General features: G+C 41.0%; 1 protein-coding gene across 5 annotated transcripts in view; it reads left to right on the top strand.

Annotated features, from left to right (window-relative positions):
- Positions 1 to 16,331, top strand: part of THADA (THADA armadillo repeat containing) — a 1,252,206-nt gene that overhangs the window by 957,676 nt on the left and 278,199 nt on the right. For all 5 annotated transcript variants that reach the window (XM_063918333.1, XM_063918332.1, XM_063918334.1 and 2 more), the window contains exons 30-31: positions 4,459 to 4,577; positions 15,891 to 15,973. In XM_063918333.1, coding sequence (XP_063774403.1) covers positions 4,459 to 4,577; positions 15,891 to 15,973 — 202 coding nt within the window. The remainder of the gene's footprint in view (positions 1 to 4,458; positions 4,578 to 15,890; positions 15,974 to 16,331) is intronic.

The following is a 16,331-nucleotide window of genomic DNA, read 5'->3' as shown; positions in this document are numbered from 1 at the left end:
GTAAATGGATATGTCAATTTCCTCCATCTGCAGAAAATAAATACATACTTAATTCAATTGGAACACGATACAACTTAGACTACATTAAAGTGCATAATTACCGTTTATGTTGAAGTGTTTCCCTTCATTACCTCTATGTAATTCTTAAATAATCATCTTCAACAAGATTTCACATAGTGTGTATGTATGTATATATATATATATATATTATTTTTTTGTGAAGGCTGTTTTATTTATATTTCTGTTTTTAACAGGGCTCTTGGATGAGCCTTTGTATATTGTGTCTATTTAAAGAAGAGTTTGGCAAGATGTTTGATTGTACATGTTCTTCTCATTTTAAATATAGAATTTCCTAAACCTCACAAAGATTCAGGAAAGTTGGTAAACCACTACTCCACTATCTCTGCCAGTGCCCAGGGCCTGTACTATCCTGTAACCTTTAAGAGCTACACAATATTAAAATAAATAAATATATATACATATATATATAATATAAAAATTATGGTATCAAATGAATGCATATTTACATTTGTGCATGTGCTTAATTTGCATTACACTGTAGTGCTTTTATTTCATCACTTGTGAACAATTTCAATGTACCCCCAAAATCTTAACTTTATGATTGTGTCAATAAGTAGTTAACATATATATTAGATACCTCCACCATCACTCCATCCTTCCCCAAAGGTTACTGTTAGCGCAACCTTGATGACATTCATTTTGCATATTTCTCCTCATCACTGGACTCGCTCATTTCTCCGCTGTCGCCTGCTCTGATCAATCTTTCTCACTCTACAATATCACCCTAACTCTGCCCTTGACTCTTCTGCCCTGGCTGTCACTATAAACATCTGTTGGCCTCCTCCTCAATCCTGGCATCCTAAGCTCACAGTGCAACCCTACTGGAGGACATTGCACACTTGCTGATTTCCTCCATTTCAAACTCATTCTCTTTTCCTACAGCTCTTCCCAAAGCCTGCTGAGCAGTCTCCTCACCACAATTTTGCCACCTTCAATGCTTTAATTTACCTTCCCACTCCTCCATTACTCTCCTCGCTCTCTGCCCTTCACTTAGCCATCAACTTCACTCCCAAGATTAACACTATCAACAAGGTCCTCTCGAGCCTTCTCTTATCCTTTTCTTTCCCTCCTTCCTTTAATGTCCTCCTTCTCCCTCCTACTGCTGTCGTCGCTTGTCATCTAGCAGCTTGTCACTCTCATCCGGCACTGTACCCTCTTCCTCCAAGCATGACATTTCTCTTGCTTCCTGGAGAAACCTACACTTGACCCATCGTTTACCTCCAAATACCACCCTATCTCTCTTCTCCTTTTCCTCCAACGTTATTGTGAGTATTGTCTATTCCTACCTCACCACTTCCCAGGAAAGGAATTATACCTATCCACCTAGAACAGAAGCCAGATCACCTAACTAGGTCAGAAGTGAAGTTAATCACCTACTTTTAAAGATGTGTCCAGCTTCAGGCTCAGGAACCCATTTTTACTTTTGAAAAGAAAGGCACTATTCAGGCAAGTCCTTATTGGATAATTCTCAAAAAGCCAAAGAATAGTTTCCAATGCCGTGTAGGTTTCAGTGGGTTCCTCGCTAACTCCCTGTAGATGATCAAAGCATCACACAAATAAGTAGTTTCATTAATTTCTTGTAATACAGTGTGTCATTAACAGTAACATATATCTTTCACTGGCTTCTAATCCCACTCCCCGATAATAAATTCAACAAACCTCAGTGAAGATTCAAATGCTTCTCTTGGTGTATTAACTTTAATTAATAAAATTCATGAATTCATAAAACATGAAAATCACCAAAGATAAAAGTAGATGCGTACCAGACAAGAGGGTATTCAGACTGACTGTTATAAGTAAACCACCACCGATTAAAGTCCTGGGATATAAGGGGTCTCTATATCCAGCCGTCTCAATATATCAGCCCACTCTTGGAACTTTGCTGTACTGTTCTCTCCTCCAACGCGTTTTGACAAACTGTCTTTTTTTCACTGTGTGCTTCCATCAAATAATAATTGTAACCCCTTTGACCAGTTACACGTTACTTCCAGAGGGCCGGTATGCACCCCAAGGAAGTGTCTCCCTTATTGCTCCTGGGTTATTCCATGGTAACAAATGTTACATATTACAGGTTGAGTATCCCATATCCAAATATTCCGAAATACGGAATATTCCGAAATACGGACTTTTTTTAACTGAGAGTGAGATAGTGAAACCTTTGTTTTTTGATGGCTCAATGTACACTAACTTTGTTTAATACACAAAGTTATTAAAAATATTGTATTAAATGATCTTCAGGCTGTGTGTATAAGGTGTATATGAAACATAAATGAATTGTGTGAATGTACACACACTTTGTTTAATGCACAAAGTTATAAAAAATATTGTCTAAAATTACCTTCAGGCTGTGTGTATAAGGTGTATATGAAACATAAATACATTCTGTGCTTATATTTACGTCCCATCACCATGATATCTCATTATGGTATGCAATTATTCCAAAATACGGAAAAATCCGATATCCAAAATACCTCTGGTCCCAAGCATTTTGGATAAGGGATACTCAACCTGTATATCTGTTTTTACTATTTAATACCGGTGTGTCAGTGCGGATGGATTTAAGCTACTCACCACCATTTTTCTTATCCTTTTCACCTATTATTGCATGCAAGCACTTGCAATTTGGCACATTCTGGTGGTAAGCATCTTTTTTTGGTAGAGCCCGGAAAGTTAAGCGAGGAAAATGTTGCTTTAGGCGTTATACTGTGTTTGAATAGCATCTAGGTCAGCTATTGTATATAAGACTGGTATTATTGGGGAGAGCGACGAAGAAGGCGGGTTGCCCTATGTTTGCAGCATGCTGTGGCATGTCCACCAAGATGCTTTTATTTCCATGTATTGCCGATCTGTCAAGGTGTGATAATATGCACTTTGCATTTACCAGACACCAGCCGACCTGCATGTTGAAGTAATTACTGCAAACAACCCTTGAACAACCAGATATTTACAATTTAAATGTCTTAATTATTCAAGATCCAGGTGTGTGACAATTGGTTCACACCCTGTGTGATATTGTCATTGCAGTACAAGATTACAGGTACAGTAATTCATATTTCGGTATGACCTTTGAAATTATCCTTTTTTTTATGATCAGTCATTTCTGACTTTAAAAGCGCATGTTAAGAGTTATGGCTTTTAATTATAATATACAGTTCATTATCCTTGTGTCTCTGTGTAACACCAGTTTTACTAATGCAGGCTACAGACCTGATTACCTGTCTTCCATTCATTTGTCATGCCTGACTAGGTTAAACCTGTGCAATCCTTATGTATTCCCATAATTCGGAGAGATATTTGTTTTGAACAGTGTTAATTTGAGTGAAACTGGAAGTTGGAATAGAACATCCAAAAATCGCAGGAGTAGAAAATATCAAACTGCTCCTCGATTTTGTATAAAAAAACACCTTATTTTTTTGTATTATAAGCCATTATTTAAATAGAGCACAAATATTGTGCAGAACTTTGCATTTTTAGCTATTCAGTAGGGATGGCCATCGGTGGGTTATCCATTGATGGTACCATTGATTGATAGCCTTGAGAACCATCTGTAAGTGAACCATCGATGGCTTTACCCATCTATGGTCACCCCTGCATTACTGTATAATAAAATGCTGGACAATCAGAGCCTGGGGGCATGGCTTCACGGGTGTCAGGGGGCGGGGCTAAGCTCAGTGTCCTGACACTTTGAGGGAAAAATAAATAAATAATTTGGAAGCACTGAACCATCCATGGAGGGAAACCATCTGGTTCTCCCCCATCGATGGTAAAAGTATTTTAAATCATTGATGATCGATGGCCATCCCTACTATTCAGGTTTGGCCAGAGAAGTCCAAGGTTTCGCCATATGTCACCATCGAGGTCACTTTGCATTACATGGCCTATTGTTTGTCTGTTTTATTACTGATGTCGGTCTTACAGTCCTTACTAACAGAATATGCAGTGTTATTCTTTTATAAAACCTACTTATAACATTTCCCGCATGCTAAATGAGTGTCTGCCAAAGAGTGTGGGGTAGTTGTTAAGTTGGATTTCGGCATGCTAGCTCCTCGTCGGTTGTTTTTAATTACAAGGATGTGATTTCATTAGGAAATGATGATTGCACGGTGAGGTCATTGGGCTTTTATACTTGCTGTGTGAAAGAAGCTCACAGGCCGCACTTTATAAACAAGGAAAGGATTTGGGCCTAGTACATTTACAGCATTCTCCAATGGGAGCAATTTTTCCAGCTACCTTCCACCCATCAGCTACAGGTGGCTGTTCCCTCATCAAAGGATGTGCTTTGATGAGAGGGAAGTTAACGGGATCTGGGAATTAAAACATGTTCTCACAGCAGAGGCATTTTTCTCAGGGTATTTTTTTCCTTTCTGCTTCATTTAGGTTTTCTACATGCTCCAGTCCTTCTTCGAGGCGAAACACACAGCTAATTCAGAGCGACTTCAGCAGGAGATGCATGACATCACCGTCAGCTTAAAAGCCAAACTTTGGCTGGCCAAGAGGTACTGTATGTTGAGGGAACATTTATAGAAAGTCTCTCAGCGAATAACTTTTTTTCTTTTGAATTATGGCTCTTTCTTAGCTTGTAATCATACTTAGCTGAGCATATATAATCAATGTCATTATAATTACTACTAATATTACTACCTATGCTAATATTTGGAAAGATTGTAAACATATTTTGTCTTATAACAGTAAATAATAATTGCATGTATGTTTTATAAGAGTTAATGATATGAGGTATTGAAATTACATTTTCTGGGGGGGAAGGGGGGGATTAAACCCATTTGTTATCTTCAACAAAAAAAATAACTTTATATAAAAATCAGCCATGGTGCATCTGAATAGATGTCTATTGGGAAGGCAGTCAATTTACCCGCTGTTGGGATCCTGGCTGTCAGGATAGCGACGCCGGAATCCCGACACCCAGTGAAATACCGGCGGCTGGAAACCCGACGGCCGGCTGGAATACCCACTTGGGTGGTGGTTCACGCCACCACCCAAGGGGGAATATAACACTGGTCGCCACCGGGCTCGAAGCATGGCGAGCACAGCAAGCACGTGAGGGGACACCGTGTGCTCGCTACTGGTATCTCAGCATCGGTCTCATGACCGCCAGGATCCCGACAGCCAGGATATCATACTGTGCTCTTTAATAACCGTAAACAGAAATTCTAAATACGTACTTCTATGCCGCCGTGCAACTCTCCTCTTTCTGATCCTTGGCTGGGTACCTTCCCATTAGTGAGGCATGGGGTCACCAAGAACCACATAAGTCTGCATAATAGATGGCCCTATAGAAGCGGACTGGACACACTGAGTCCTCCTGACCTGAGCGATGCAGCTCCATAATGTTCCAGGCCTCAAATATTGGGGAGCATTATTGCTACATCACAGCGCAAGTCAGAAGAGGTTGACCATACCTTGTGTAGTGTTACCTTCTGTGTCCTATTGTATTATGCTTGTTCAGATTATCTACAATTATTTGTAATTATTATAAAGAACAAAGCTCTACAGCCATATTATTTGCTGTGTGTGTGTGAGGTCCGTATCAGTGCACAGAGCAAACTGTACAAGAGAAATAGATCTGTGTAGACAAGCCCTAAGCAACCCTTCAGATTTAGCTTCTACACACACCTAGGTCAGATAGAAAAAAAACATGTTCTGTGTGCTTACTGAACACACTGTGGTTTGTGTGATTTCCTTGTATCTGTATATGAGACTGAAGCTCTGTGAGCATCTGCCGGTACTGATAAAATGGAGAATGTTTTCTAGACCTTGCAGGCTAAGCTCGGAGTCAGAAATATGTCATGTCCCAGGCAACGAAATATATGTCTTGCTTCATTTTGTATTAATTGGCACAGTGGATTATTGTTATTGGACCACCTTTATGGTGCTGTAACTGTCCAACGTTGTTGTAGGAAACAGGCTCCTCTCCCATCCCCTTTTCTAGCCTTTTCACACATAATTGCAAATAAACATAAACATAAGTGACTTTTGCTCAGTGCTAAGAGTTAGTGTCATTTATTCCACCCATATCTGATGAAATACAGAGCACTGTGTGTAGAATGAATGAGTGGTCCATACACTTGTTTACACAGTAACATGGTAGAAAATATTTCTTCTATGAGGTCCATCTATTTACAGTGTAATAAGAAAAGTGAGAACTACAGTGCGCAATTAAGACCAGAGATGCAGCCCAAATGAGTGAAAACAAAGTGTACATCCAAAAACACTGAAATCAAACGGTATAAAAGGTGTTACACACACATGTGGCGCTCAAAGGACAAATTAGTTCACCTTATGATAAAAGTATTAGGACAATAATCACCCTAAATACCCTCAAAGTGGTTGTCGTAGAGCAGCAAAGTTCCCTTGTGGATAAAAATTTGGAAGAACAGGCACTTAAAGTGCCTGTTCTTCCAAATTTTTATCCACAAGGGAACTTTGCTGCTCTACGACAACCACTTTGAGGATCTTCCTGATCTCTTGTATCCGGATCCAGAGATCTTCTTTTGGGACCCGCGGGTTTGTGTACCGTTTGCTGAGCTGCTGTACCTTCTTTTGGATTATATCATGCTTTTTGAATTTTATATGTTTGTAAGTGCATCTTGTATTAAATGTGTGTTCTTTTACAAAGGCTACTGCACTATATATTTTTACTTGCGCTCCTATACATATTATGTGGAGGCAAGTTCATTCTGTTTCACAGATTTAAGCATCCTTTATGCTAAAACTCATCCGAGAGCCATCATCCTGCATCAGTGGAAACATCTATGAAATGCTGACATATATTCGTGTGTTTGTACGTGCATCAGCTGATTAAAATCAACCAATTGAAAAAGGATTATTGCACTAAATTTCTCTTTTTGTCTTTGTGCCCTACTACCAATACTTATTGTGTGGAGGAGGTCACCTCTCTCTAGGTCCACTACAGAAACATCGGACCATTATTGTTTGGAATATTTAGGGTGATTATTGTCCTAATACTTTTATCATAAGGTGAACTAATTTGTCCTTTGAGCGCCACATGTGTGTGTAACACCTTTTATACCATCTATTTACAGTACATGTCTGAATTCCAGTGGTAGGGATATACACCAATGCTTCCCATTCATATTGAGTAGAAAACAGTTTTCTGCTCTGAGATGAGATTACACCAGAATTTATTTTGTACACAAAATTCCAAATATCTGTAGCAATTGTTTTAAAAAAAAACTATTTGATTAAAATTATATTCATCAAACACCTCAAGTTAATGGTGGGAAGCATTCTGGATCGCTTTGAGTAGCCTAATAACTGCAGGGGCGGGCAAACTGGTACTCAAGGAACCCTAAAAGGTCATGTTTCCAGATCTCCTTGGGATCTATGGAGTGTGTCAGGAAAGAAGGCAGCACATCTGCACAAATATAACACCTATGTACCAGATAGGTGGTCTGGATAATGTAAACTGTTAGTGATCCTTGAAGACCAGGTTGCCTATCCCTGGTTTAGTGTATGGTCCTCAAACAAAAATAATTTGACCAATTAGATATAAGATGACGAATCAAGGTAATAGAATCAAACTGCATGTGGGTAGTTTTAGAAGCATGATACAATATAATGTATGAAGAAATTAAATAAAAAATAAAGGTAAATATGGGAAATAAGTTATTTTCTAGTCTTCTGATAATTATCATCCAATTAAACTATTTTAGAACAAAGAGTTGAACATATCTTGTAAGAGTTATATTCATCCGTTACATCTGTCATCTTAAACAGTCATTCACTTTGTATCGTCAGCCCAGGTGAATTTGAATGGTTTCCTCTCAGATAACATACACATTCCCAATGATTCCTCTAAGGATTTACCCCCCTTATAACTGATCTTCAGGCTATGCACGGTAGCTTTGGTGAGGGCTATTCTGCTGAATGTGAATATTTCTGGTATGACCTTGCGTTCCATAGATTACTGTTAGCACAATTACCAGGTAACCTTTTGTATATGATCACCAACCTCATAATGACATTACCATGCTTAATGTCTGAAGTCAACAGATTTGTACACCTTTTGAGTTTCAAGCTTAATTATGCAAATGTTTTCATTAACATTTGCTTATGTTGTGCCAGCGTATTAATTTCCACTTTTCATTTGGGACCACAACTGTATAGAAGTTATAAAACAAGACCGAGTAATAACAGACAGACAAAGGGGTAAGAGGTCACTGATCACAAGCTTACAATCTATAGAAACCTACAGCTTTGAATATCTCCTATAGATTGTAAGCTTGCGAGCAGGGCCTTCCTACCTCTATGACTGTTTGTTATTACCCAGTTTTGTTATATCATTATTTCCAATTGTAAAGCGCAACTGAATTTGCTGCGCTATATGAGAAACTGTTAATAAATAATCTTCGCCCTGGAGGTCATTGTAAATTTTGTCAAACAGTCCTTTCCCTTCAAGTGGCATCCCTTACATTCTAGATATCGGAGGGTTATGTTGTCGAACACTGATTGATATTTTCCATGAATGATGTGCCTTTCTTGAAGACAATCCACAGGGAGCAAGAGGATTGATTCTTTCCAAATTTTTCTTGACTGGGTTACATGTACATTATTAATCTTCCTGTGGATACTCTATCTGTTCCAGAACTTGTCAGCGAGGATCCCCTCTGATTTCTTGGCATCGTGCTCTTCGTCACTTCGCGTGGCATGGAAGAAATTCTAGGTTTAAACATACTGGGTTATGTTGATGCAAACACCAGGGTGGTAAACAACTCCCATTGATGTCTTTCTATCACCAGACAGTTGTTCTTAATAGAGTTCCTGATTGGACAAGGGGAGGAGATTGGAAACAGTGGGTGGAAATTAAGAAACATCTTTTAACATTCTTTCCCTGGGAACAAACAATCTCCAGTGTCACTCATCCTACCATAGGTTCCACACTAGATATATGCAGAAGACTTAATTTTAAGGAGGCTGGCTTTTCTATTCTCCACAACCACACTGTTCCAACCTGGCACTATTCAAGCGGCCTTCCATTCTTGGTCTGTGGGATTGTCTAGGGTGGGAGATATTGTAAGAAAAGATAGATATAAATCTTTTCAAAGGCTCAAACTAAATATGCGCTCTAACATACGGAATACTAGCATTTCATTTAAGTTTATCACTTTATGTCATCCTTGGGTGATGTGAAGTTGGTGGGTAGAGAGATCTGACAACTATTTAGGTGATATAAATCCAAAAATCTCCATCTTGTCATACTACTATATCTGGTATCTGTAAACTCATTGTGCAGGCCCAGTTTACAGATGACCCTTATTTTATTCAGTAATGGGAAAGGGAATTAGCAACCAAGGGGAACAGAGTTGCGTGGTAAAGTCTATAAAAGCATTAATGCATGATGCAATGCAAAGTTTTAATGATATGTAATACATATATATAAAGCCATGATGTTCCCGCTCTGCCAGAGAAATAATAATCAGAAGGGCTTCCTGTTTCACATTTAGTGGGAATGCTAAATTGGCAAAACCATGGCCCTCATTCCGACTCCCGAGTTGTTCGCTCACAAGCTGCTTTTAGCAGCTTTGCACACGCTAAGCCGCCGCCTACTGGGAGTGAATTTTAGCTTATCAAAATTGCGAACGAAAGATTAGCAAAATTGCGAATAGACACTTCTTAGCAGTTTCTGAGTAGCTCCACACTTACTCGGCAACTGCGATCAGTTCAGTCAGTTTCGTTCCTGGTTTGACGTCACAAACACTCCCAGCGTTCGGCCAGACATTCCTCCATTTCTCCAGCCACTCCCGCGTTTTTCCCAGAAACGGTAGCGTTTTTTCGCACACACCCATAAAACGGCCAGTTTCCGCCCAGAAACACCCACTTCCTGTCAATCACATTACGATCACCAGAACGAAGAAAAAACCTCGTAATGCCGTGAGTAAAATACCTAACTGCATAGCAAATTTACTTGGCGCAGTCGCACTGCGGACATTGCGCATGCGCATTAGCGACTAATCGCTCCGTTGCGAGAAAAATATAACGAGCGAACAACTCGGAATAACCCCCCATGTGCAGTACATGGGGGCAGATGTGCAGAAAGAGAGTTAGATTTGGGTGGTGTGCGTTCAAACTGAAATCTAAATTGCAGTGTAAAAATAAAGCAGCCGGTATTTACCCTGCACAGGATCAATATAACCCACCCAAATCTAACTCTCTCTGCAAATGTTATATCTACCCCCCTTCCCCCGCAGTGTACATGGTTTTGTCCATTAGCTAACAAATTTGCTGCTGCGATCAGGTCTGAACTAGGCCAACCGTGTTCACCCTAGGGTGAATTGTGCACAGGATGCCATCCGGAGAGGAGGGATTCCTACACACGTTTGAAGGCGCGCACTCACAAAAATAGGCGTGATTACCGTGATTACTTGGGGAGGACATGTCCTTGTGATACGCCCTTGTTCGTCAGTCACTCTATAGGGGGGGGGGGGGGGGGGGTTGACCAGCACTTACGGAGAAGCTGTGCTGTCCCCAAGCTCACCCCTTACTGTGAATAGATACGTACAACATCTATTTTCTGGCGGTGAACGCTAACCACAGAAGGCAGGGAACCAGCATAAGGGCATTTTGACATTTCAGAAACGGGGCATGGGTTGACGCCGTGCTGCAACAGCTTAGCAGGAACACTAAGATAATCAGTTTGGCAAAGGTAATAGGGGGAACGTCTATTCCAAAGGGCACTGGGTTTTGGCTACTCTCGTACTGAAATGTCCTTTTGTTGTCATCCACAAATTATTTGCTTAAGTATGTCAATAAGGCGGCGAGAGCGATTCCTCCTGACCTCTAGCGTTCCCACAACCCTCAATCTGTTAGTGATTGGTGCAAGTGGATACATTTCTACATGTTTATCACATCTATGGACAAACATGTAGAGTTCATGTCCGTTTGATTCAAGCGCCTATGATTCTCTTCTTATCTCTTTGCTTGATTTATTTCTTGACTGCATTCTGTACCTTTGGATTAGTTGAGCTTATCTTGCGCTCAATCACCCTCTGCTTTCAGTCTGTTTATCGCCATCATGGACTGACCAACCTGCATGATGTTTTGACAGGTCTTCTTGCCTCTCAGTATTCTACCCCTTCTTTTTCTCACCTTTCTTATTTTCTCTTTCCTCTTCTAACTTGCTTTTTGATTCCTTTATCTTCTGTCTGTTTTTTATTTTTTTATTTTTTTTTATTAGTAACGAGACTGCAGCCATACTGAAAGTTCCTACAGTTTAGTAGTCTGCCTCTTGCTTCTGACACTGGTGCAATGGTAGCCCTGTCTGGGCTGTGCTACATTCACTTTATTGAAGTCTGTAATCTGTGGTAATGTTCTAGAAAGTGGATATGCGGAACAGACCACCCTGCCCTATCAGCATTCACTCCAAAAGATGACACAACTCTAATGCCTGATTATTAACATTATACATATTACAACATCTGTAATTGGCTGTTCTAAATGACACCAGTGGCGAGATCTAGCAGACTTTCCAATGCAGTGATGGTAATTATAACCATAACCATCTAGACGGTACAGTGTTGGTAAATGTGTATGTTCAATGACAATAATATAGTTTTAAGCAAAATAAAAGTGAATATTATAAGGTTGCATAAGTTGAGATTTAAAGTAGACTGTTAGAATTGAGAAGTTATTTATTTATGTAGGTTGTGAGAGTAGGGAAAAAGCAATGGTCTTTCAGACAGGTCTTGTAATAATATGTACTGTAGGCAAAATTACACTGGTCCAGCTGAGAATTCAGATGTTTGTGGTAAACTAAAAGCATAAGTACAGTATGAGTAGTTGCAGATGAAACAGAAAGGTCTTGCCGCATTCCTCACACAGATTGAAGTGATAGGTGTCCAAGTTACTCAGACTGAAGTTGTTTGATGTGTAGAGCAAGTAGACTCACATTTGTTGTTTGAAAGCAGTCCTTCAGTGTTCCAGATTTTGGGTACATGTTCTCCTTCTGTTTTTCCTTCGGTTTAATGTCAGTGTAACGTCAAAATTATGTATAATATTTTAGCTATCCTTTGAATTAATGTCATTAGAATTGATGGGCGCAAGACTCTATCAGCCAAGCCTCTCTACTGCTCTTTAAACTCTGAGACCAAACATTTAAATGCAGTGATTACACCATGTGGTTGCGAGAGAAGGGCCCTAGTCAGGGAGGTGACCAAGAACCCAATGGTCACTCTGTCAGAGCTACAGCATTCCTCTATGGAGAGAGGAGAACCTTCCAGAAGGACAACCATCTCTGCAGCAATCCACCAGTCAGGCCTGTATGGCAGAGTGGCTAGATGGAAGCCATTGCTTAGTAAAAAGCACATGGCAGCCTACCTGGAGTTTGCCAAAATGCACCTGAAGGACTTTCAGACCTTGAGAAACAAAATTCTCTTGTCTGATGAGACAAAGATTGAACTCTTTGGCATGAATGCAGGCGTCATGTTTGGAGGAAACCAGGCACCGCACATCACCAGGCCAATACCATCCGTACAGTGAAGCATGGTGGTGGCAGAATCATGCTATGGAGATGTTTTTCAGCAGCAGGAACTGGGAGACTAGTCAGGATAGAGGGAAAGATGAATGCAGCAATGTACAGAGACATCCTGGATAAAAACCTGCTCCTGAGCGCTTTTGACCTCAGACTGGGGCTACGGTTCATCTTTCAGCAGGACAACGACCCTAAGCACACAGCCAAGATATCAAAGGAGTGGCTTCAGGACAACTCTGTGAATGTCCTTGAGTGGCCCAGCCAGAGCCCAGACTTGAATCCGATTGAACATCTCTGGAGAGATCTCAAAATGTGCACCAACGCTTCCTATCCAACCTGATGGAGCTTGAGAGGTGCTGCAAAGAGGAATGCGCAGAACTGCCCAAAGATGGGTGTGCCAAGCTTCTGGCATCATATTCAAAATTACTTGAGGCTGTAATTGTTGCCAAAGGTGCATCAATAAAGTATTGAGCAAAGGCTGCGAATACTTATGTATGTGTGATATCTTAGTTTTTTTATTTTGAATGAATTAGCAAAAATCACAAAATAAACTTTTTTCACGTTGTCGTTATGGGGTATTGTGTGTAGAATTTTGAGGGAAAAAAGAAATGTATTCCATTTTGGAATAAGGCTATAACATAACAAACTGTGAAAAAAGTGAAGCGCTGTGAATACTTTCCGGATGCACCGTATACATTATATGGACAAAACCATTTGGCCCCACCTGTTAATTATTGAATTCGGGTGTTTCAATCAGACTCGTTGCCACAGGTGTATAAAATCATCTACGCAGACAAACAATGGCAGTTGCTCGGTCATTCCTGGAGATAATTATATATCAGGTGCTAGAAAGGGGGAGGGGGTCACAGACAAACAACAGACAGAGAGGGGGGGGGAGGGGTTTGCAAATCTCCACCCCTGGATTTCCCCCCAGCACACTAAAAATTACCTGTAACCATACCTGAACCTATCTGGTAATAGAAATTCAGAGAATTAGTCACACATGTTTGCAAACACATGTTTAGCTGCTGAGTGACTTCACAGCTTCTCCGATATCAGCAGTCCTAACACTACATAATAGCAGTGCCCACATAGGGCCATGTAATTTGTCACAGTAGGCCTCATGATAAAGGCTATTACTAAAACACATCCAGACAGAGAGCTAACTTACCTGGGAGCCACCCCCAGGATCTCCCATTGGCACTGCAAGGAACAGCATGCCTTCCAAATACTGCTCCCATTCAATGCCTCTCACACACAAGCAGATGCTTGTGTGACTAATTCTCTACATTTCTATTACCAGATAGGTTCAGGTATGGTTACAGGTAATTTTTAGTGTGCTGGGAGGAAATCCGTCATTCTGAAGTGCGTAAAGCAAGGACTATAAAGACATGGGGGGGGGTTATTCCGACCCGATCGCTCGCTGCAGTTTATCTGATTGACAGGCGGTCGCTGGGTAGGAGGGGGCTGGCCGGACCGTTGGGGGGGGGGGGGCTGCATCTGAAGCTGCATGACGTCACACGCAGCCGCTGCGACCCGTGCAGCGAAGAGGTTCTCCCGGCCAGCCGCAGGAGCTGCGCTGGCCGGGAGTTACTCCTCAAATGCAAAAGCATCACTGCTGTGCGCTGCTTTTGCATTTCTGCGGAGGAAGGGGGGGCGGCACTGACATGCGGGGCGGACTAGCCCTGTGCTGGGCGTCCCCCCGCATGTCTGAGTGCCTGATCGTAGCTGTGCTAAATTTAGCACAGCTACGATCAACTCGGAATGCCCCCCATGGTTTGATGAGTTTTGTGTGGAAGAACTTGACTGACCCATACAGAGCCCTGACCTCAACCCCATCGAGCACCTTTGAGATGAACTGTAACGGATATTGGGGGTCAATCCGAGTTGATCGCTCGCTAGCAGTTTTTAGCAGCAGTGCAAACGCATAGTCGCCGCCCACGGGGGAGTGTATTTTCGCTTTGCAGGAGTGCGAACGCCTGTGCAGCAGAGCGCCTGCAAACACATTTTGTACAAAACAAGACCAGCCCTAATGTTACTTATCCTGTGCGATGATTGCTGTGACAAGTGGCACGGTAATGACGTCAGACGTCAGATACCCGCCCAGCAAATGCCCGGCCACGCCTGCATTTTTCCAAACAACTCCCAGAAAACGGATAGGTGACACCCATAAACCCCCTCTTTCTGTCAATCTCCTTGCGTTCGGCTGTGCGATTGGAATCGTCGCTAGAACCAGTGCAAAACCACAAAGGACTTCATAGCTGTGTTACGCGCGGGCGCATTGTGGTGCATTCGCAGATTAGCCTTTTTTTCACTGATCGCTACGCAGCGGACAGCGGCAGCTAGCGATCAACTTGGAATGACCCTTATTGCGAGCTACGTCTTCTTGTCCCACATCAATACCTGACCTCATAAATGCTCTACAGAATGAATGGGTACAAATCCCCGCAGAAACACTTTAAAATCTTGTGGAAAGCCTTCCAAGAAAAGTAGAAGCTGTTATAGCTGCAAAAGGGGGACCAACTCCATATTACAGTATATGTATTTGAAAGCATTGTCATTATAGTCCCTGTTTGTGTATTTTTGTGTATGCACTACATATGGAGGCTGCTTAATAATGATACAGCATGTCGTGCTGTGATCCATAGCAACCAGATAGGTGATGCCTTTCATCTTCCAAATCTAAACTGTGCTATAGAAATGCAATAATCTAGTTAGTTACTATGAGTTACAGCCTTTTTGTTCATATATTCAGTTTATTAGTAATAAGCCTTATAGAATGTGAATTTACACTTGAGCCGTCTTATTCAGTGTCTTTACGCTCTTCATTGTCCGGTCATGCTGCATGCTGTTTATGCCTTTCTGGGTTTAAGGACATTCTAGAGAAATACATTTATATGTGCCCTAATTTAAATTATCCATAACTTGGTGTGTTTTGTTATCTTTTTTAAACACGACAACGTGACAGTTCTAAACCCTCCTAATTATCAGTGTAATGTGATTTTCTATTGCTGGTTTAGTTTTGCCGCTGATCAAAATCATATGCACTGGGCCTAGATTAAATTACATTGAAATAATATGTTTGGTCACTAAAAGCAGGGAACCATTCACTGTATATCGCTGTATATTTATCTCATGGCCACAGGGGAAGGGAAACCAATTCAGTTTCACATTATGTTCTGTCATTGTTATATAAGAATACAGTCTCTGTCATCGTTATATAAACAATACCGTGTGTGTGTTTAAATGAATGGTATTCTGTACTTAACTTTTTTATCTTTTTTTTTTTTATATATATTTTTAGGCAAAATGCGTGCTTGGTAACAAGGGCAGCGTTTATTGATATCCTGGATGTTATCACCAATAACCTTAAGGATAGAGATGATGGTATGTAAGTAGGGATCATGTGAATGACATGTCTGCTTGATCATTTTGGTAACGGTTGGTTCATGTCTAGGTCAGCTGTTGAGTAGACTAGGCTAGTCACATTGGATTGGAGGGTGCGGACAAGTATGTTGAAGCTGTGATAACAAGCTAAAGCTTGTGGAAAAGTAGTAAGGGTTGGCTTTTATGAAATAGTGAGTGTTTTTCAACTTCATAGTAGCAATGGAGTAGGAGAAAGTGCTCCAAAGAAAATAAAGGCGTCTTAGAAAATTTTGAAGATGCACATATATATGTGTCAGTCACCTTTAACAAAGACTCAGCTTGGCTTCCATTAGTAAGTATCGCTGTCTGCACTATGACC

This window comes from Pseudophryne corroboree, chromosome 4, assembly GCF_028390025.1.
Source record: "Pseudophryne corroboree isolate aPseCor3 chromosome 4, aPseCor3.hap2, whole genome shotgun sequence".
Lineage (NCBI taxonomy): Eukaryota > Metazoa > Chordata > Amphibia > Anura > Myobatrachidae > Pseudophryne > Pseudophryne corroboree.
The sequence above is the reverse complement of the archived record's forward strand: the minus strand, read 5'-3'. Positions and strand labels throughout refer to the sequence as shown.